This window comes from Chenopodium quinoa, unplaced genomic scaffold (genome assembly GCF_001683475.1).
Source record: "Chenopodium quinoa cultivar QQ74 unplaced genomic scaffold, ASM168347v1, whole genome shotgun sequence".
Classification (NCBI taxonomy): domain Eukaryota; kingdom Viridiplantae; phylum Streptophyta; class Magnoliopsida; order Caryophyllales; family Amaranthaceae; genus Chenopodium; species Chenopodium quinoa.
The window spans coordinates 111,433-133,507 of NW_018744577.1; the positions used below are offsets into that span (position 1 = coordinate 111,433).

Consider the following 22,075-nt stretch of genomic DNA (forward strand, 5'->3'; position numbering starts at 1 on the left):
TGAGTGTGTGAGCACTAGTCTTGAATTCTATATGCTCTTGTGGTTTGCTCTATTTGACAATTGTTAGGGAGGAAAGGTAATTGGATGGATTTGATTGGTTGATTTTGAAGCATGTTTATTTGATTTACCCTGAACCGGTTGTGCTTGATTTTTACTTTTTGGGGTGAAGCATATTTATTGATTCATTAATGAGATCTTTGCTTAGGGACAAGCAAAGGTTTAGCTTGGGGAGTTTGATGTGTCTATTTTATATAGTATTTTCCCACGTCCCTTGGTCATAATTAGTAGTGTTTTTGGCTCTTTGGAGCCACTTTTATTACTAATTGGTGTTTTCTAGTGTTTTCGTAGATTTGGTTGACTTTTGCAGGGATTTACACTTTTGGATTATTTTCCCGAGATATTATAGAGCAATTACGAGCACTGGAGAAGCACGAGCAGATTTTATAGCCCACGGCCGGTTAGAGCCATTGAACCGGTGATTAAGGGCTCGGTATAGGTGATACCGGGGCATTTGGACTAAGTATTCAAGACCCGAAAAGGAAACCCAGATTGGCCCGAAGAATTGGAGCCCAATCGTAGTCCAAATAGTGGCCCAAGAGAGCCGCCGGCCAAATAGGCTGGCGCCCGGAGGCGCGTCCGGCCGGGCGGGAGAAGCAAAGGTCGGCGCCCGGTGACGTGCCCGGCCGGGCGCTAGATTCAACCTGAAGAGCAAAAAGGCGCGCCCGATCGGGCGCGTGTTTTTATTAGGAGTTAATTTTGTCGTTTTAGTTTGTTTTAGTTTAGGATTTGTACGGAGTATAAATACTCCTCCGTAATACGATTTTAGGATCTCTCTTTTTACTCTTTCTTGACTCTCTTAATTGTTTTTTCTTAGATTTTCTCTCTCTCATACCTTTGTTCTTAATCTACTCTTAATTCCAGATTTATTTTGGTAACTATTTCTCTTCTCTTAATCTTACTTGTTTATTTCATTCCTTTGATCATGTCTTGCTTTATTGCTTTGATTTGTTTAGTTTCTATTATGTGTGAGTAGTTCAATTTCTAGGGTTTGTGGGGATCCATAAATAATATGAAGGGGTGATTTATTGCTGTTGATTACCAATGCTAGATTAATTTCCTATTGATTGATTTAATGCTCTATGACTAGATTAGGCCTAATCTTTTATGCATTGAGTTTGACAATATTGATTCGAGATTCGACATATGAGAATTAATGTTTAGGTCTAGTTTCAATAGGCAGGTTAATTTATAAATGGTTAAGTCAAGATTCGAAAGATGAGATTTAATACCGGTAAATTAATTGTGTGATTATAATACGTAGCGAAAGCCCTTTATAATCTGATTAATATATGCATTAATGAACGATTATTATATTCTACCCTGAAATATTATTTATTGGTGAATCTATGCCCTAGATCCTTTTATATATTATTTTCTCCTTATTCTTGATCTCCGCAGGTTAGTTTATTATTCAAATATAAATTTTGGTTACCTCATAATCTAGATTATACTAGTTAATTAGGAATAGAAAGATCCGTTTCTCTGTGGATTCGACCCTACTTCCCTATCTACATTAGTTAGAGGATTTAGGAATTATTTTTGATTTGGGGATACGACTTTACCTTGTCAATCATTCTCAAAGATTTCCTTTACCAATCATGGAAACAATATTATTTGATTTAGAATACTATAAATATAAGTGCAAAGTATAACCATTTATCAAGTAAATACATAATAAGTTTGAAAATTAAAAGGTATTCAAGCTAATCTTCAATCTTATTAAACGTCTTATCCACGCATTAAAATTGTCCCCATTTGGCAAGAATAAGTTGATTCCAAGATCCAAAGAAACAAAGAGTGGTTAAGCATGCTTTAGCTTGTCTTAACACTCAATCTCCTAAGGTAAGCAACGCTTTGCTAATGGCTCCAAGCAACTCTTGGTTGAATAAATCGTCGCATCTAATGCTCTCTTAACAATTTATTCACTTTGCCATGACATGTTAGGACTCAAGTGGTTCACGCAATTTATACGTGCCACATGAAAGTCAAGGTTGACTAACAACCCCACACTATACGGCTTGGCGCACGTGCTTTCACCACCCCACGTAGCACTAGCTAGGTACACCTTAGTAGCGTTTGCTACGGGTTACAAGGTACTAGACACGAGGCCACGGCTGCTTGCCCCTTTACACGACGTATGCACCAAGGCCAAGCACACCATGCTCGTGCACCACACCCGCGCCACAGCAGCCCATACACCACGCACCATAGAACGCACGCATGCACCATCAAGGCAGCATGTTGCTGCTGCTGTGTTGCTGCTTGCGGCCGTGCGCACCAGACACGACTTGGCTGCACGCACCATCGGGTCAGCCACATGCTGGCTGCTATGCAGCCCGTCTAGCCAAGGGTGCTTAAGCCTTGATTTGCATGCCATTTGCCACGGGACTTTGATCCCAAAATTTCCGTGACATTATTATTAATTCTAAATTAATTTTATAACTAATTCATCGAGCAAAATGAAAATTTAAACAAGTCTAACTTAAAATAAAATTTTCAAAGTGCATCTAACCAAAATAATTCCCAAGAACCATTCTTTAATTAAATTGGTTTAACTTGGTGCAACAAAAAAAAAATAAGAGGGCAATTACTCACTATCAATTTAATTAATTTAAATCTTGAGTTTTTGACAAAATAAAAGGGAGTTGGAAAAATGAACATAAGTTCAATAAAGATTCCAACTTTAATACTTGTGAATCCTTGAAAAATTATATCTTCCTATATGAAGATAAACAAATTTCTATTACAAGTTTCAAACTTTATGATTCCAATCAACTAAATAATGATTAAATCAACAAAGTTCAACAAAAATTCATGAAATTTAGTAACTCAAAGTTTCAATCACTTAACATAATTAAAGATTGAATCTTTAGTACTTGGAAGCCTCACAGAACAACAATTTCACACTTAATGCAATTAGTTTGCAATTATGTGAAAAATAAAACCAAGCTTTCAAACACAAATTACCACCAGGTAATCATGCCTAAAGAGGTTTAAAATTGCATATAAAATATGTATTGAACCAATTACATATTCACCATAAATATGCAATTAATTTTCAAGGTTAGAAAGACTTAAAATTTTTCGTCAAAACGAAAAATCCCTGGAAAAGTGCATTTCTGGTTGTTTTTGGGCTAAAAACCGAGTCCTAGAAGGGTAAAACTATTTCCATAACGCCTTTTCCACCCAAAATTCACTATTTTTGGGTCGAAATCTGGGTTCGAGAGCTGAAGACAACTCTTATACGAGGTTAAAATAAATAAAACGAGCTACTAATCTAATTAGCAACTTAATACCAGAAAAATTAAGCCATAAAAAACACCTTGAAAAAATTATGATTTTGAAAATAAACGAGCGAGGCTCCGATACCGCTGTTGGGGTTTGGTGAGTCCGACTCACCGCGGAAACAACCCTGACCCAAAGAACCACTCGCAATTAATAAAACCATAAAACATAGCAAATAAAATAAAAGGATAAAATCGGAATTACCTTTGAAGCGTGCTTCGCCCTCAAAGTCGGGCTCTTACTTGAAAGCTTAAGCTCCTAAAATACGTGAGCCTCCTACGGAAATCCACCCACAAAAACTACTAGCGACTTTTAGGTCCGTTACCTCGAGGTTAGCGAGGTCCGACCAAAACCCGAGTATTATATGAGTTTAAAAGTTTTTGCTTATGCAATGCTCTATTGAACTCCTACTCAAGCAAAGAATTATCAAGCCATGCTTCGGCTATTTATAAGGAAGGATAGCTTTTGAATTCCACTCATCTTTCAATGTGGAACATTTTCACAAAAAGATCCCACATGGAAAGATTGATGAATTCAATCCTTAGTTAAATAAACCAAGGAATAATTAACAAGTGTCACATGGTTAGGTGAGGACCACTTTCCCACTTGGTCCCCAAGGCAACTCACATGCATTGTGAGCTAACCATGTGTCACCCAACCTTGAGCCCCAAGTTGGGTTCGGTTGGGCCACTTTCTTTTGGCTCGTGTCCATGACCCGTCACCCGGGTCCATGGCTCCTTGCCACATGTGCCGCTACCGTGGCGTGCTGCCACCATGGCACGATGCCACATGGCACGCTGCCATATGTGCTGCCACGTGGCACGCTCCTATTTGGCACACTCTTTTAGCCTTTCGAGTGACTAGGATTTTACTTGTTACTTGAAGCATTTTCCCGTCTTGCCAAATCCTAAATTTTGGCTCGACATTTGAGATTCTCCAACGCTCGGTTTCGACGCTCCAAGCTCAAATTACCGACGTCTAAATATTTAATACTCGGGCGACGAATTAATTTCTTTCGAATTAATTCGTCGATTCGGTTTGTTTACTGCTAAGGGTGTGACCCGAAGGGTTCAATCAAGATTAAGCTATAGTATTAATATAGGCATTCCGATCACTTGACCTTACTGAATATATTAGCTTTCTAATAATTCTGAACCCACTAACGGAATAGTACACTTGTTCGAAGGACACCATTCCTTTCAACTATGACATCACTTAGCTTATCTCCATCAACGAGGACGATTACTAATTGACAGTAATTGGTGTCGAATTGACGACGACGCCAATATGGCTAGAGACCCTATATTATTTAAGCTATCACTTGGTCGACGATCACTATCTCGCCACCGGTGACTTTTGTCGATGATGGCTATCATAATGTCGAGATGACAAATAATTTTTAAATGGTCGATATCACTATGAATGGAAGTAGATGTAGCTTGATGATAGATATGGATTTGAGTGTGTTTTGAGGGATTTTTTGTGGGGATGAGATTTTAATCAATTTGTATTCCTATAGACCGCGCCAAAATGTTTATGCTAAATTTTGGACTTAGGATATGATGTGGGATAGGAGCTACAAATCAACTATATTAAAATCACGAACGTTAAATGTGAAAAGCAAATGACAGAAAAATAAAGAGTGAGAGAGGAGACATGATTTGGTGACGCGAAAAACCCCAATTAAAATGGGTTAAAGCTGCGGGTGGCAATGAGTCCACCAATCCACTATAATATAGCATAAAGTGATAAAGCTAATGATTACAACTACATTGTACATTTGATATATAAAAAGTATGATGTAGATAAATACGAGTAGACGTGAAACACCCCCAAATCTCCCTCTACGGAAATACTAGTATTATCCGTATAATTATACCGTAGAGATAGACTTAGGCGTATTACCGCCGCGTGATTACGCAAGGCTACTCAACTTACTAGTGCAGCGGAAACTCAAATACTCTTCTTTATTAATAATAACCATAATAGTAACCAATGTTATGAGTACTCAAAATAGATACAAGACCAAATTCCTAATTTAGTGAAAACCAATCCCGGGACTCCAATGCATCATTTATTGACTCCAACCTGAAATAAGCAACACTGCTTACCATTACGGTAAACAGGGCGAACCAAAACAAATAAGAAGTACGAATTAGCAAAATATGATAAGTACGGTAAGTGCAAGATAATTAAACTCAATTTATTCGCAAACATGCTTTAAAACCAATTTCCAATAAATAATCCAATAATTCCAAACTCATGGTTTAAAACCAATTCTCAATAATTTCAATATCAATAATCAATAAAACCAATTCCAATTATTTAAAAACCAATTCCTCATATTAAAACCAATTCCTCTCCCAAGTGTGCACACCCTCCAAGCTAGTCTCCTTATGTTACAAGACTATTCTTGAGAAAAGACCCGGTCATGCAAAATCCAAGGCCTTAAATCCGCATAGTGGGATTGCCAACATGCTTATAAAGCATAAATAATAATAAATCCATGATTCAATAAATCCTCTTTTAAATCCAATAATTCAACCTTTAATGAAAACAATCCAAACTCCTTTTCCATAAATCCAACTTACTTTCAAAATCAATCCTTTTTAAACATGAATAATAAATTAATTAATCAAAACATGTTATAAAAATCAATACTCCAATTCAATCATTAAAACCAACCTTTTAAACATACTTTTAATTCATAAACCATAATTCAATTCAATTTAATTCAATTCATCATAAAATCATTCAAACATTTTCATTCAAATCGATCACTTTCAAGGTATCTAGCCACCTAACGTACCTTGATCTTCACTTAGCCAACAACACTTCAAAAGAACTCTCAAGTAGCTTGATCAAAAACACCCTACAATTAAATATAATCTTAATCAATATAAGGTTAACAAATAATCACAAATAATTAAATTAAACCCTCTCAACTATATGTACATGAACCTCTTAAATTAATTCAACATGAACATTATTAAAATCTGATTTTATATAATTAAAACTACTCATAATAATTTCATATTAATCTCCCATAATAATAATAATAATAATAATAATAATAATAATAATAATAATAATAATAATAATAATAATAATAATAATTGAATAAAAGAAAAGGAGAAGAAAATAATTGGATTTGCTTAGGAAATAATAGGCAGAACTTTCAGAGGCTATAACTCCTTTGATATAACTTCGAATTGGGTAATTCTTGAGCCTAACCTCAAGGATTTTTTGATAAGAACAACTTTATGTGAAACGTTATTACCCCAAAAACCGACTAAAAGTGCCCGAAAATTGGATTCAAAGATGAACGGGATGATTTGTGTAAAATTGAGGAGAAGAAAAGAAGAGAATTGGTGTGAAGAATGTGAGAGGTATGAAGGGGTATTTATAGGCTAGTATGAGCATGAATTATGGTAGGAAAATGTAAGAAGAATTATGGTAATTAGGGTTTAAGAGATTACTTGGAGAAGTGAGCAAAGATTTAAGGAAAGTTTTGATATTTGAAGGGATTGTGTATAATTGAATATGGAAGGTATGTATGTCATGAAAAATATTAAGGAAATTGGGATTGCTTGGGAATAATTAAGAAGAATGAATGGCAAAAAAATATAATAATTGGATATCAAAAAGATGGAGAATTAGAATTATGGAAAATAGGAGATTTTAAGAAGATAATTGAAAATACAAATTACCAAAATATTTTCCCAAAATCTTCATGGGATGGCCGAAATTTTTGAGCTTTCCTAATCTCATATTTTCGGCCTCCTATTTAGTATTTAGGAATATATTTTGCTAGTTTTAAGGAATTAAAAATAATTGTGTAAATAATATTTATTGTAATAAATAATTAAATAATAAAATACTAAATATTCACCAAATAATTTAACTAAATAAAAATCAGATTTTCACATAGGAAAATCCGAAATTATTAGCTAATTAATTGGGATTTTTGGACCTATTAAAATAATAATAAAATATAGCTTTTGCCTTAATTAAAATATCTGAAATATAAATAATCCGGTTTTTAAAATAGGATAAATGGATAATAAATCTTATCCAAAATAATGATTAGTTTTCAAAATACTTTTGGCGTCAAAATTCAAATATTATTTTGGCTCCAAATAATAAATTTACTAAAATACTCTTTTTATAAAATAATTCCTAATTAATTAATTAGAAAAATACGTATGAAAATACGGGGTATTAGAAGACGTAATACATATCTTTCATAGTCAAGCATGAGGATACTTAGAGTGACATTGGTAGAAGCTTATACTAGTATTTGTAGTTGTACTTGAGGATTAAAATATAGTAGCAAAGTTGGTGAGTTGTGCAAATGGATTATTGGTTAATAAGAATAGGTATCATAGCATAGGAGTAATAAGGCTACATGGCTGGTATGGCTTTTGTAATGGAGTATATATGTGGACTAAGCTCATGAGAATATTTCCGTATAAGCAATAGGGGGAGTGGGGAGGCTTAGGCTTAGATAATCATTCGTATGTAATTGTATAGAGGGTTAGTTATGTGGGGATGTGTATAGAGTTTAGGGGAGGAAGACTTTTCTATTTATAAGGCTTTGGATAGGTTGTTGGAGAGTAGTGAGAGGTGTCCTCCATAAAAGTTGGAGCGGCGGTTAATTCCTTTGCTTGGTCTTCTAATGGATGTAGACAGCTTTGAGTACACATACATGCACTGGCTTCATTGACTTGTTCTTAGTGGTAGATATTATCTCCATGACTTTAGGGAGCACCTATAACTATCTTGACTTTGTCTTGTGTATTTTAGTCTTGGTTGTCAATGTCGGTCAACAGTCGTACAAAATGACCCATAACAATTAGCAAGAGGAAGAAGAAGATCTAGGTTGGGTGATTCGTTTTAAACTCCGTCAATAGTACAAGCTTTTGGATGTTCTTATGTGGCATAACAATTTTGAACATATTAACATAAATGCCATTGAGATAAACAAAAAACTACAAAAAAATTTATCATCAAGAGCAACTTAGGCTCTTTATATGGTGATGAGGCAAACAGTTGTATGTGTATCAGCCATTAGTGAACAACAAAAAAATCTTCCCATAAAATGAATTTCCATTGAGAATTTACAAAGTACTCAGTAATTTCTATGTCAACCAAACAATACCTTATTATTTTTATTTCGTATTTATTTATTAATATAATAAACAATTGAGAATTTGAGATTGAAAAATTCAAACATTCAAACATGTAGCCTCCCCCGCTAGCTCTTGTCCGCTATCAGAATCGATGATCATTTTAGCTTCATCGAACTCGAAATTCACCGCTAAACTCGACTGCACCAAGGTAAATTTCTAGGTCTTTCTTCTTCAATTTTGCTTCCAATTCAATCACATTCTAAATTTACAGTTTCTACATAGTTCCAATTCAAATCTCGAATATTACGCCGAATTTGTTAAAATTGCATCCCATTGTTTCCAATTTTGTAAGGCATTATCGAATTTGTAAATTTTAATTTAGGGTTTATGTTTGAAATCCCTTCCGTGAAGTTTACTTTGCTCAAATCTTCCACATTTACAGTCTAATTTGTTATAATTACATTCAGATATATTTTAATTTATAAGGTGTAAATTTGTGATTTTAAATTTAGGGTTTTCGCTTTGAAATCCTATAATTGAAGTTTAATCAGCTCAATTATGAAGAAAACGGCAGTACAACGTGTCAGAATGAATGAATTATCGTTGAACTTTGAATGAACTTCCAGAATAATCAATCGCACATTCATGGGCCCCAAATTTGCTGCAAAATTTTGGATCCGAATGACAGGGAAAAACTGGGGTCCAAAATAATTAACAAGACTGAAGATGCTGTCTGAATTTTTGTAATTATGCATTAATCAGAATAACGCGTGTTCATTGAGCTCAAATTTAGTTACATAGATGATGAGTTTCACTTGCTAGTTGGTAGTATGAATGGAGAGAGACCCCCACCTTTGTCAGTTTCCGGGGAGGACCGGGGGGACCTCGTATGTATGTATTCGTGTTTCGTTGTTTTGTTTATCTATTATTATTATCAGCATTTGCTATAGCTATGGGATCAATGGTCATTATTCACCCAAGATTTATCGTTGTTATCTTTTTATATGTGCATCCTCTTTTGCTCATCCTCCGCCATAATCATCCTTTGTCTAGAGGATTAGATTAGTTTAAGTTAGCGTGTGAAAATATGGCAGCAACAGTGCTCGGGGGTGAACAAGCTAACGTCGTGGTTTCAGTCTTCATGACGGTTTTGATTGCGTCACTCCTCTTTGATTCAGGTCAAAATTTTTACTTTGTTTCTGTATGCAGTGTGTTTTAACGATGTGTAATGCTGCATTTTTTTGTTTTCTTTGTTCATTGAAGTCAGAGAAGTTTTGTTCTGCTTCTGCTATCATTGTTTTTATGACTTCTTTGTTTCACCCATTTATCAATGAGTTTCTCAATAATGTGGTTTACTCTATTAAACTGATTTGGTGTTTGATTCTCTTGGAAATTGTCTGTCTTTGGTTTGATTTTCAGTAAAAGGATTTCTAATTCTTTCCAAAGTTTTTGACTCGTTTTTAATAATGCAAACAACTGCACATTTTAGGGAAGTTGCAACTTGTATACTTTGTACCTCTTTCTCTCAACAATAGTGTACCTCAAGGATTCAAGGCTTATACCTTTTTCTATTTTTTCTTAAATCTCATTTTCCAACCAAGCTTCAGCCGAGAAAAAATTAGACCATTAAGACTTTATTGTTCTTTCAGTTAGCAAGGTGTGCCGAGTAGACAGCAATAATAGATTTGCTGAAATAATTAAAGAATCTTTTGTAATTTACTAATTTTTTATGTAATCATGTCTTAATCTAGTTGTTAATACCATCTTATGAATACTGTATGGATATAGTTAGTTTTATTGGCATTTACTCGGAATTATGCATATGCTTCTCTCAAAGTACAGTCTTTACTAGTCTTTTTTAGTTTTCAGTTCCCAATTTCAATTTCATATGCACCCATCTTTTTGTCGAATTGCTAAAGGTACGTAGTTAACAAAACTTTGGATATTATCTTTCTTAATGACTAAAATTGCTAAAAGTTCCTCCTCCGACAGAGGTAAGGTGGTCGGTGTCTTACCTTTTAAATACCAAAGAGTTCGATCCAGTTGGCCCTTAGTCATCAAACAGGCATTTTAAAGACCATATTTAGGTATTCCATAGTTATCCGGCTTATCACAATGTTAAAAGTATGTAACCATCACTCTGTTTATGTCTTAGCATGATGACCTGAAGAGCTAATAAAAGGAAATTTTTAAAAGTTATAGTTTTTTATTCATTACAAATGGTACACTACAGGCAAGGAAACAGTCCATGAAAAAAAAATCAAGGATTTAAAATAACTTTTTTCCCCAAATAAAACAATTGTGTGCATCCATTAGGTTTTAAAAATCTTTGGTTCAATGACCTTTATAGTTATATCAAGCATGATTCTGTTGTTATGTGACTGTTTAGCAATTGTTGGTGATTGTAGCTAGGAGCACTGTAAGCCCATATAATATCATGCAAACATTATTACTAATTGCTATCATCCCGTATTTGGATAGCATATGGAAGGAGGGAAGGGGAGGGAATTGGAATGATACATTTTCCTTCTCATTATTTAAACCAAATCCTACAATATTGGAAAGATTTGGAAAGAAAACAGAAGTTCACTCTCTCCCTACCCTTTCTTTCCTCCCCCTTCTTTATACTTCCCTCCCTCCTTTCCCTTAATATTTTCTATCCAAACATAGTGTTAGTTATAGTTGTCTATCATTGGATTAGAGTTCTTATTGTATAATTTTTCTTATACTTGCATTTATCATGTATCGTATGATGCAGTTAGAGCTTTGAGCATTGTTTCTTATACTGCTGACTTATCAACTCTAATGTTAACTTGTAAATGCTACTTATCTATAAGCTAAAACTCTTGTAAATAAATGTAACCCTCCTATGTAATGTTTTTAAAGTGAATACAAACTTAAAGTTTTTAAAACTCCATCTCTCCTATATTGGAGGACAGGTTCAGGGCTGATTATATTGTGATGCATTGGTTTTAATTTTGAAATGATAAAGATTCCAAGTCTTTGTTTTTGCTGTATAGTTAAAAGAATTTTTTTTATGCATTTGTATTTGATCTAGTGTGAAGTACATATATGGTCTTTGTTGGGTGACTTGGATCTCTCCTAGAGGGTGGCAATCTAGAATTTCTACTTGCATTGCTTATCTTGCTGTTGTGAGGCTTTCTTATACACAGTCCTTCATATTTCTTTGTTATTTTTTTGAAAAAAAAGAGCATTGGTTTGCAATGTTAGTTTTCCTTTGCTTGTCTATCTGCTTGCTTATCATAATTGGTGTGAATTGCTAAATCCTCAATTAACTGTGCAGTAATTGCCTTGCATTCAACGTCAAGTGAGAGTCAAACAGTAGCATCGAGATTACATCTATCTGCTAGGAAATTACAGTTCCAGGTAAAAAGACTCTGTTTGTGTTCTTCAATTCGTTATATCTTATCTCTATGCTTTGCTTCTTTCATTAATACATCACCATGTGGACAATAGGGAGATCATGATAAATCCAAAGACCAAAAGCCAAAGGCTATGTTAATAGGATCGACGGCACCAACATGTACCTATAATGAATGCAAAGGATGCAAATACAGGTGCCGGGCTGAACAGATTCCTGTTGATGGCAATGACCCTTTGAACAGTGCATATCGTTACAAATGTATTTGCCATAGGTGATTATTGTGCCAGGAGTCATGAGATATGGACCATATCCTATAGCTATATAGACGTGTATTATTTCGTATGTATTACGTGGGGCCCACTCCTACTTTTATTGCAGCCAGTTTGTGTGCAAGGAGTAGGATGGAGCCCCAGACGTGGTAAGTGTTTACCATTTGTAAGCTTCGTTTTTACTCTCCTACTAGTCTTCTTAGGTTCAAGTTCATGTATGTGTTAGTAGAAAAATAGGGATGAGCCTTTTTAGAGAATATAAAATTTTGGCGACTCTTATTAGGCTATCTATTTGACTTCATTATAGCTTGTTAAACTTCGACATTAGAATTTTATTACTTTTTTATTTGTTTATATTAAGGTATGAAAAAGAGGGAAAGTGTTAGAAATCTCGCCTCATGAGGGAAATATTAGACTTTTATTACTAACTAATTGCCCATTAGGAAACTACCACAACCATCTTGAGTTTATGTAGGAAGGTAAACTTCCCACTCTCCTTTAAAAGTTGAATAGGCAAGCTGTTTTGAAATCTACACTCGTGCACATCGTACCTTGATAATGCTTATGCAACAGTTGGAACTGTAAAGGTGATTCATTGTAGGAACACCGAGGAATATTAAGTACTTACAAGCTACCAAGATAAATAATAATAAAAATAATAATAATTTGAAATCCTAGTATGTTAATTTTGAAAATTATCTAACACATAACTACAACAATTGTAATCTATTAACTATTAGTAAAACAGAAGTTGCTGACATCATCATTGTCCACGTGTCACTTTCTCAATTAAAAATTTCCTGCCTATATGCAATGATGTCTACATTACAATTAAAACCTATCAATTTATCGTAGGAAAATTAAACAATTTTAAATAGCACACTAATAAATGATCTCCTACATTGAACTATGTATTAGACAACGTTGAACATATACAATATCATAATTTTGATTAAAATAAAAAATTTTAAAATTACCAAATATACGTAATTTTTATTCATATTCATGTATAATAGAGATTTATTTTTAAAATGTACAAATTAAAAATAGACTTTATATAAACCGTGCATCGCACATGTTGTAACCTAGTGAACTAATCATTTTGTTAGTTTAACCAATTTGAATCAATTATTTGTTGAAGTAATCGACAATGTTTTCCGACCTACAAAATTTTATTATGAAGATAAATTACCAAAATAATGAAAATCGCAAATGGTGAATGGATGCGACTCCATTGATCTAGACCTATTTTAAAATGATCGAATCTTTTGACTTATAGACTTACCGGATCCATTGGGTTTAAAAGAAACTAACCCAGATCAAAATTAGTTTAAAAAAAAAAAATGGAAATAACATAATAATTTTGGTGAAAGATAATTTATCAATTGAATTTTACCAATTTACATTGTACACGAAGGTGCACCGTGCTCAGGGAGTCAGGATATATTTTTCGTAGAAAACAGAAATTAGAAATACAGGAAACCCAGAAAATTGAACAATTGTTCTTCGTTTGCGTGGGGTAAGAGGAAAATCCAACAATGATCGATATCCATCATTTCCCATCAATGTACCATCAAATCTTGTACGATTTCACGCAATGAGAAAACGCCTTAAAAGGGTAGGAGAGAGAAATCGGGCAAAAATGAGTACATCATCAAAGAAATTGGTGAAAAATCTGAGATGGACGAGCATAACATTGGGTATCAGCAATGTTGCTGTGATTGCCATTGGTGGGTCACTCTTCTTTTGTGGGCATAGCCAGTCTTGCAGTCGGAGCCAGTTGCTCCCCTTTTTCTTGGTCATGTCTGCTGCTGGGGTTCGTGTTATGGCTATGATACGCTGCGCAATTGAACAGCAAGCTGCTGCCATTGCTGTTCTGGGTTCTTCTCCGGATGCTTCGGTTGTTTCTGATAATCTTTCTCGTGTTCAAAGACGGGTATGTTGCGAATTTGTTATCGCCTTTGAAGATTTTATTTGGGGTTATTGTTTTCTTGATTGTTGTTGTTTAGTTTGTGTATTGGTAATATGGATGTCATGTCTAGGGGTAGACTTTCCACCGGGGCCATTTGGGCTCGGCCCTGAAAAATAATTGTAATTAATTAGTTAATAAATTTAAATAACCTTATTTTACATATAGTGATTAGTTTAAAGCGAGAGGCAAAAGATTTAAATCGCGGCCTCTCTCATATCTTCGGTCAAGATCCGCCATAGGACTTGTCTTGTGATTATGTTTAGAGGACTGAATTAGTGGGTTTGATAGTAGTGAGTTAAGCTTTTTTATATTATTATTGTTTCAGTTTTGTCAAGGAAAATAAATTGTTTGATATTTTGGTTGTTAAGATGATATGGGATGTTGTGGAATGTTTGTGACTTTTTTGCCCATGTCAATTTTCGGAAAGCGAAAACATTTTCACCATTGTGGCTATGTAACTATGCAAGTGTGCACGGTGTTTGTGGGATAGTATTTGTGGATACAATTGTGGTGCTGAAGAGAATTATTCATATTTAAGTGTATGTAACTTTTGAAGGATTTTGTCAAAATAATATGAACTGCTCAACCTTCTCATTCACATATGAAGAATATATATATAGTTACAAATATATTCCTAACCCTAACATAATTAGGAATAAGATAGAATATTAACATAACTAGGAAACCCAAAGATATTATACAATATTTCCCAATTATTATTTTAACATCCCCCCTCAAGATGGAGCATGTAGATCTCGAATGCCCATCTTTCCAAGTAAAAACTCAAATTACGCCTTTCCTAAGGCTTTTGTAAAGATATCCGCCAATTGAATCTTCGTGGAAACATACGATGGCTTAATCACTCCTTCTTTAATTGCATCCCTAATAAAGTGACAATCTACCTCAATGTGTTTTGTCCTCTCATGAAACACCGGATTGTTAGCAATATGAAGTGCCGATTGACTATCACAGTACATGTGCATACCTTGTTTATGTTCTACACCCAAGGATCGAAGTATTTGTTTCAAGTGTTTCAACTCACATTGCAATCCTGTCATTGACCTATACTCGGCCTCTGTGGAACTTGTAGACACTGTTGGTTGCTTTTTAGTCTTCCATGACACAGGAGATAACCCAAGCAATACAAACCAACCTGTCAATGATCTACGAGTCAATGGACAACTTGCCCAATCCGAGTCACACCAACCTTCCAATTGGAGACTACTATCCGACCTTAGTAGAATGCCTTGACCAGGACATTTCTTCAAATATCTTACTACTCTCAATGCCGCTTCCCAATGTTCCTCTTTTGGGCATTGCATAAATTGTGATAGAATATGCACCGAATAAGCCAAATCCGGCCTTCCAAGTATATCAGACGACCAATCAACCGCCTATATTGTTCACCATCTGCGTGCTCCTTCCCCTCTGCTAAAGCAAGTTTATGATTTTGAACCATCGGAGTATCTGCTGGCTTTGCTCCTAGTAGCCCTGTCTCAGAAATAATATCCAAAGCATACTTACGCTGACACACATAAAAACCATGTTTACTACATGCCACTTCTAGCCCTAGAAAATATTTTAAGGCACCCAAATCTTTCATTTTAAAACATTGACACATGTATGCTTTAAAACTCTCCAATGCAACTGTATTATTTCCTGCAATTATCATATCATCCACATAAACTAAGACACTCAACTGTATTGCACCCTTCGAAAGAGTGAATAGAGAATAATCGGAATACGACTGTTTAAATCCATATTTCTTCAAAGCTGTGGACAATTTTTCAAACCAGCATCTAGGAGCTTGCTTCAATCCGTACAAGGACTTATTCATCTTGCAGACTTTATCTGAATTTCCTTTTTGAAAACCTGGCGGTACTTTCATATAGATCTCCTCCTCTAAATCACCGTGCAAGAAAGCATTGTGCACATCCATTTGTTGTACCTCCCAATTTTTAATCGCTGCAACTCCTAAGAAAATGCGTACCGTAGACATTTTTGCCACTGGAGCAAACGTTTCATTGTAATCGATCCCTTCTTCCTGATGATTACCGAACACCACAAGTCTTGCTTTAAATCTTAGCAGATTACCGGCCTCATCTCTCTTCTCAGTGTAAACCCACTTGCTTCCAAGTGCTTTTTCCCCTGCAGGAAGTGTTTCTAGAGTCCATGTGCCTTGGTCTTCTAATGCTTTAATTTCCGCTGCCATAACATCTCTCCAACCCTCATGTCTCATCGCTTCTTTGAACGATCTTGGTATTTGTGCTTCTGTCACAACTGCAATATAGTGTCTGTGAGGAAAACCGATCATAATAAAATGATTTGGTTGAATGTGTTTGACTTTCATTTTATTCAATTAGATTTGTTAAATGCATTTGACTTTAATTCTATTGAAAAGATTTTTTTTTTGTATGTGTTTGACTTTCTTTTGATTCAAGACGCTTTGTTTTAATGTGTTTGACTTTCATTTGATTTAATTAGCTTCGTTTAATGCATCTGACTTTTTGTTTTTGGTAAATTGAATTTTATTACCAAAAGAGCAAAAGAAAATACAACTTACAAAAAGCTAAGTTGTAAACCCTAAACTACACAGCCTGAACCAGGCACATAACCCTAAACTAGATCTTGTAACTAGGATGCCACCTTCTAGGAAGGGTTCACCCTAGTAATAGGACCTGAGCCTGCCCCCAAATCTGCTAACCACATTCTAGAAAGGGTGAAAAAAGACAGGGAACAGGACAACAAAGAACAAACCATAGACCTTCCCAGACTCAGCTATAATAAATAGCAGGACTGGACAAAAAGGCCAAACAACAAAACCAAAAAAACAGACAGTAAACTAACTAGTCAGCATAACACAATCTGCCTCATTACATCTACAAGCCATATTAAAGATAATATCTCTAACAGCAACCTCAACAGGTTTACAGACACCCTTAAAAATTACTGAGTTCCTTTGAATCCAAATGTTGTAAACAGTTTCAATAAAAGCCATAAGCTGCAGCCCTTTCTTGGCTCTACAATTCTTCATTATCCACTTGATTTCATCAGCAAACTGCATAATTTGTCTATTGCAATGCAGCACCTTCAAAACAGCTTTCCATAATTTCTGAGCATAAGCACATTAAAAAAACAAGTGTTGAACTATTTTAGCTTTCTACAAACAAAGAAGGCATACAAGGTTACAAGCAATATTCCATGTCAATAGTCTATCCTTTGTAACAATTCTGTTTCAAAGAGCAAGCCACAATATGAAAACACTCTTAAGGGTAGCTCTATTATTACAAACCAACCTTCTCCAATTAACTTTTTGCCTTTGAGGTCTAAGCAAGGCATACAACTTTTTGATCTTCATAACAGAGCCTTGAACAAAGTTACCCCATCCCCCAACATTGTCTACAACCTCCCTGCATTGCAGGATTTTCCTAAGAACCGAAGAGCATTTCTTAGGATTAGGAAAATCCTAGCAGTTCCTGTCTTTGAAGTAGTAACTGTGAACCCACTTCACCCACAAATTGTCAGCTTTATGAGACAAATCCCAGAGTAACTTGGTCACAGCTGCTTTATTCCAAATTGGGAGGGAGAGAACATTTCATCCCCCACTCACTTTAGGTAAACATACTGTATCCCAAGCAACAAGGGCTTTCCTTGAGAAATTAGCAGTTCCAGTCCAAAGAAAAGCTCTAAACCTAGCTTCAATTTCTTTTAAAATCTTCTTTGGAAGGATAAACATTCGAGCCCAATAAGTTTGGATCCCAAATAAAACCCCTTTAAGCAACTGGATCCTACCTGCATAAGAAAGATGTCTAGCAGCCCAGCTTGTAATTTTAGCAGTAACTCTCTCAACCAAGGGCCTACATTATTGGTTGATAGTTAACTTCTTTGAAGACAAAGGCACCCCAAGGTACCTAAAAGGAAGAGTTCCTTGGGAAACTCCAAGAGCCTCTCTTAATAAAAGCTACTCTTCTTCATTAACACACCCAAAGAACACCTCACTCTTATCCAAATTTGCAGAAAGACCAGAAGCCATAGAAAACTTTTAAAAAGCTTGGAAAAGCAGCTGAACAGAAACCATATCAGCTCTAGTAAAATCAATAAATCATCTGCAAACACTAAATGGGTAATACCCATTTTCTCACACCTTGGATGGTAATTAAAGTCAGGAGTAGACTTTAACTCATGAAAGCACCTTGTAAGATAATCCATCCCAATAGCAAACAAGAAAGGAGGCATAGGATCTCCTTGCCTTAATCCCTTCCTACTATAAGAAAATAACCTTTTCGTAGCGATTATTTTAACCTTTAGTATCGATGGTAATTGCAACAAAAATCTTTCCCAAAGAATGGTCATTCGATACAATATCCCCCGTTGCCTTAGCCTTTAGTAGTGGTTTTCAATATCGTTGGGGTTGGTCTCAATAATCGATACGAAAAAACTACATCCAATTGTGGTGATTATTGTAGTGATTACAATCGCTATAAATGTTTAACTCATTTTCTTCAAAAAAAATTGCGTATGATCTTTACAAGATTCGAACATGCAACCTCAAACTCTTATATTAAATGTTTCACCATTAAGCTATGACATATTTTATGTATTCTTTGTCAAACAATATTTATATATCTAGTGTTGAAAAGGCTTTTCGTATCGATTTTTAGGATTTAGTTGTGATTGTAAATGATACGATTTCTCAAAATTATATAAATGTGTAAAAATAGTGTGGATATGTATTATTATGTTTTCTGTATCGATTTTATATGGAAAACCATGGCGATTGTAAAAATGATACAACATCCTTCATTATTTCACAACCATACTTGCATATTGTAGCGAATGTACAATCGCTACGAAATAATCACTACGAAAAGAGATTCTTCTTGTAGTAGCTTGCATCAAAAGGAACACTAGGAAACCCATTTAACAGAATTGAGTAAGAAACAAAAGTGATGCATCCCATAATCCAATCAATAAACTGCTTAGGGAAACCTATCTCTTCCATAACAGCCCCTAAAAAGCTCTATTCAAGAGAATTATAAGCCTTTTTCAAATCTATTTTAAGGATGCATCTTGGGGTAATGAATCAATGTGAATAACCCTTGAGTAACTCAGTTGCAAGCAAGATATTATCCCCAATATGCTTCCCTAGGATAAACCCTACCTGGGCTTCATCAGCAACCTCTCCAATAACTTGAGCCAACCTAGCTGTTATCACTTTAGAAATCAACTTATAAATCATAGTACAGCAAGCTATGGGCCTAAACTCTTTCACATACGAAGGATTATAAACCTTAGGAACCAAAGTAATGGTAGTACAATTCCACTGCTTTTGCATAACACCAGTTTCAAAGAACTCCTGCACACCAGCATAGATTTCCGATTTTATATCATTCCAAACTTGCTTAAAGAAATAAGCATTAAAGACATCTATCCCTGGAGCTTTTGAGTCATCAATGTCCTTTAGAGCCTTGTCAATCTCAGCATGAGTAATAGGGGCAATAAAAAGTTGTTGAGAAGCATAACTTAACTGTTTTCCTTTGCTCATAGTCACAAGATCTACATCGGGTAACCAAGAAGCTTTCTCACCCAGCAGTTTCTTATAAAACTTGCAGACTTCAGCAGCCACCTGATTAGAATTCCTAAGTAAAACATCTTGATAATTGTAAATAGAATCAATTCTGTTTCTAGAGTGCCTTTGCTTCATCATAGAAAAGAAATAGTGATTATTAGCATCACCCAGTTTTACCCATTCCACTCTAGATTTCTGTTTGTATATGCTCTCCGAATCCCAATCTAATATTTAACCTGAGAAATGGCTTCAGATTCCTTACTTTGAAGTTCAGGACTATCAACATTCTCAGCAATATCATTCTGAATGCTATCCAAGGCAACAATAGCAGCTTCAAGCCTTTCTGCAATTCTAACAAAGTAATTTAAATGCAGGGCCTTAACTTTGCTTTTAACATTTTAAAGTTTATTCTAAACTCTCAACATAACATTCCCAGGCACAAGATCACTCCAAGCATCTCTCATAGTATCCTGAAACTGGTCATGCTTTGCTATACAATTCAGAAACCTGAAAGGCCTTCCTTGAGAAGGAGGAGAAAAAGAAAGCTCAATCAAGATAGGACTGTGATCAGAAAGAGCAGGATTAAGGTAAAAAGCCTCAACATGACCATAGATATCCAACCAGCCCTGGTTGATCAAACCTCTATCAATTCTAGTGCAGGTCCTAGGCCCATTATGAGCCTTATCAGACCAAGAATAGAATGGACCTTTGCTCTTATTCTCACAGAATTCCATAGTATCAACAAAGTCTTGAAAGTCCCTCACCTAATAATCAGAGACAGGATTGCCATTGATTCTGTCATCAGAACAAAGAACAAAATTAAAGTCCCCAACACAAATCCAAGGACTCTACTAAAGACGAAGACCCTGAATCCCAGTCCATAAAGCTTTCCTGTCATGAATAGAGTAAAGACCATAGACAAAAGTGAAAAGTATCGGAGTTGTAAAATGTTGAAGCTTCAAGGTTTTGATGATGAGGAACTTAAACTAAAGCAAACTCATCTAATAAAGGTTTTCAAGTGTTTGATTAGTTTAAGTGAAATTGATCGTGGTGATGGAAGAAGTAACTGGAACTAAGAAGACATGAGGAGATCTTTACACAAATAGTTAAACAGAAAAGAAGAAGAGTTCTCTAACAAGAACTGAGTTCCCTAACAGGAACTTGAAGTCAGCAAGCTAAGGTCCCTGAAGGAACTTAGTCTACATGGAGCCGAAGTAACCTACCTGTACAGAAGCGCGGCGCAGCAATTTAATTTAGCTAAGGTTTTTATCTTCTAGATTATTGTTAATATGTTAAGTAGGTTAATGCACGAGATTTATTAGAAGCGTGGCAAGTTGCTTGGTAAATAAATTAATAAGGAAAATATAAAAGATAGATTTTAGAAAAGATTTTCTAAAAGGTTTTATTTCTTAAAATTGGTTTGTTAAAAGATATGATTCTTTTTAACAATATGTTTCTATCTTATTTTCCGAAAAAGATTTTCTTCAAATATGATTTTCATAAAACCGTGTTTTAAAGATAAGTTAAGTTAACTTATTCATCTTTTAGAAAACCTACTTGCTATACAAGTTCTACTTTTATAAATAAAAGAGACCGAAACGGTTTAAGGATTTTGCGAGTTTATGCGTGGAGAAATCACTGAGCATCAATTGAGTAAGTTTACCAAGCTTTTAACTTATCATATTAGTTTCGGATTTCGTGCATAGCTTGCCTATCATATACTAGGTGTCATACATTTGTATTGGTTGGGTTATTTGGGTGAGTTTGTTATCTTTTTACATCGCATACTAGTTGTGTAAGCTTCTAGTGTGAAGCTGAGAGTTTTGTACTTTGGCAGTACGAGTGAGTCTAAGTGTGGTACTTAGATTGGGTAGGATAGGGTCCTATCGAGTAGCAAGTGTGGAACTTGTGAACAAAGGTCCGTGTTTAATAGGTTGTAACTTGGTGTTTTCCCTATTATAGTGAACTAGTGTGTGTTTGAAATCCCTAAGGTAGGGTCGAGGTTTTACTTCCAGTTGGGCCCTGGAAGGTTTCCTCGTAAAATCTGTGTGTCCTTGCAAGTTCCTATATGCATTGTTTTATTATTCCGCAAAAGTAGCTATTAGGAATTCGATACAATTCACCCCCCCTCTTGTATTAATCGTCTCAACTAACAATTGGTATCAGAGCAAGGTTCTCACGTGTAAGCAAATAACTTTGCTGAGTAAGTTCCTGGAGAGATGAATTACAAGGAGAAACTTGAATAAGGGTATTCCACCCAACGTCCACCTATGTTTAATGGTAAGTTTTACACCTACTGGAAGAACAGGATGGAGATCTTCATCAAGGCTGAAAATTACCAGGTTTGGCGTGTTGTTGAATCTGGTGATTTTGAAATAACCTCAACCAATGAAAAGAATGAGG

The 22,075-nt window shown here is 35.1% G+C and overlaps 1 protein-coding gene across 1 annotated transcript; it reads left to right on the forward strand.

The window, feature by feature from the left end:
* Positions 1-9,248: 9,248 nt before the first annotated feature.
* LOC110699134 lies at positions 9,249-12,485 on the forward strand. Its single transcript, XM_021876623.1, has 3 exons — positions 9,249-9,655; positions 11,782-11,864; positions 11,955-12,485. The coding sequence occupies exons 1-3, from the start codon at positions 9,565-9,567 to the stop codon at positions 12,135-12,137; spliced, it is 357 nt and encodes a 118-aa protein (XP_021732315.1). The 5' UTR covers positions 9,249-9,564; the 3' UTR covers positions 12,138-12,485.
* Positions 12,486-22,075: the final 9,590 nt, after the last annotated feature.

What these genes read in the sequence shown, in the direction of transcription:
- LOC110699134 (XM_021876623.1), top strand. Translation starts at nt 9,565, where the DNA reads ATGGCAGCAACAGTGCTCGGGGGTGAACAAGCTAACGTCGTGGTTTCA. An exon ending in GTCACTCCTCTTTGATTCAG is followed by an intron (nt 9,656 to 11,781) that starts GTCAAAATTTTT and finishes TTAACTGTGCAG; the next exon opens with TAATTGCCTTGCATTCAACG. An exon ending in CTAGGAAATTACAGTTCCAG is followed by an intron (nt 11,865 to 11,954) that starts GTAAAAAGACTC and finishes TGTGGACAATAG; the next exon opens with GGAGATCATGATAAATCCAA.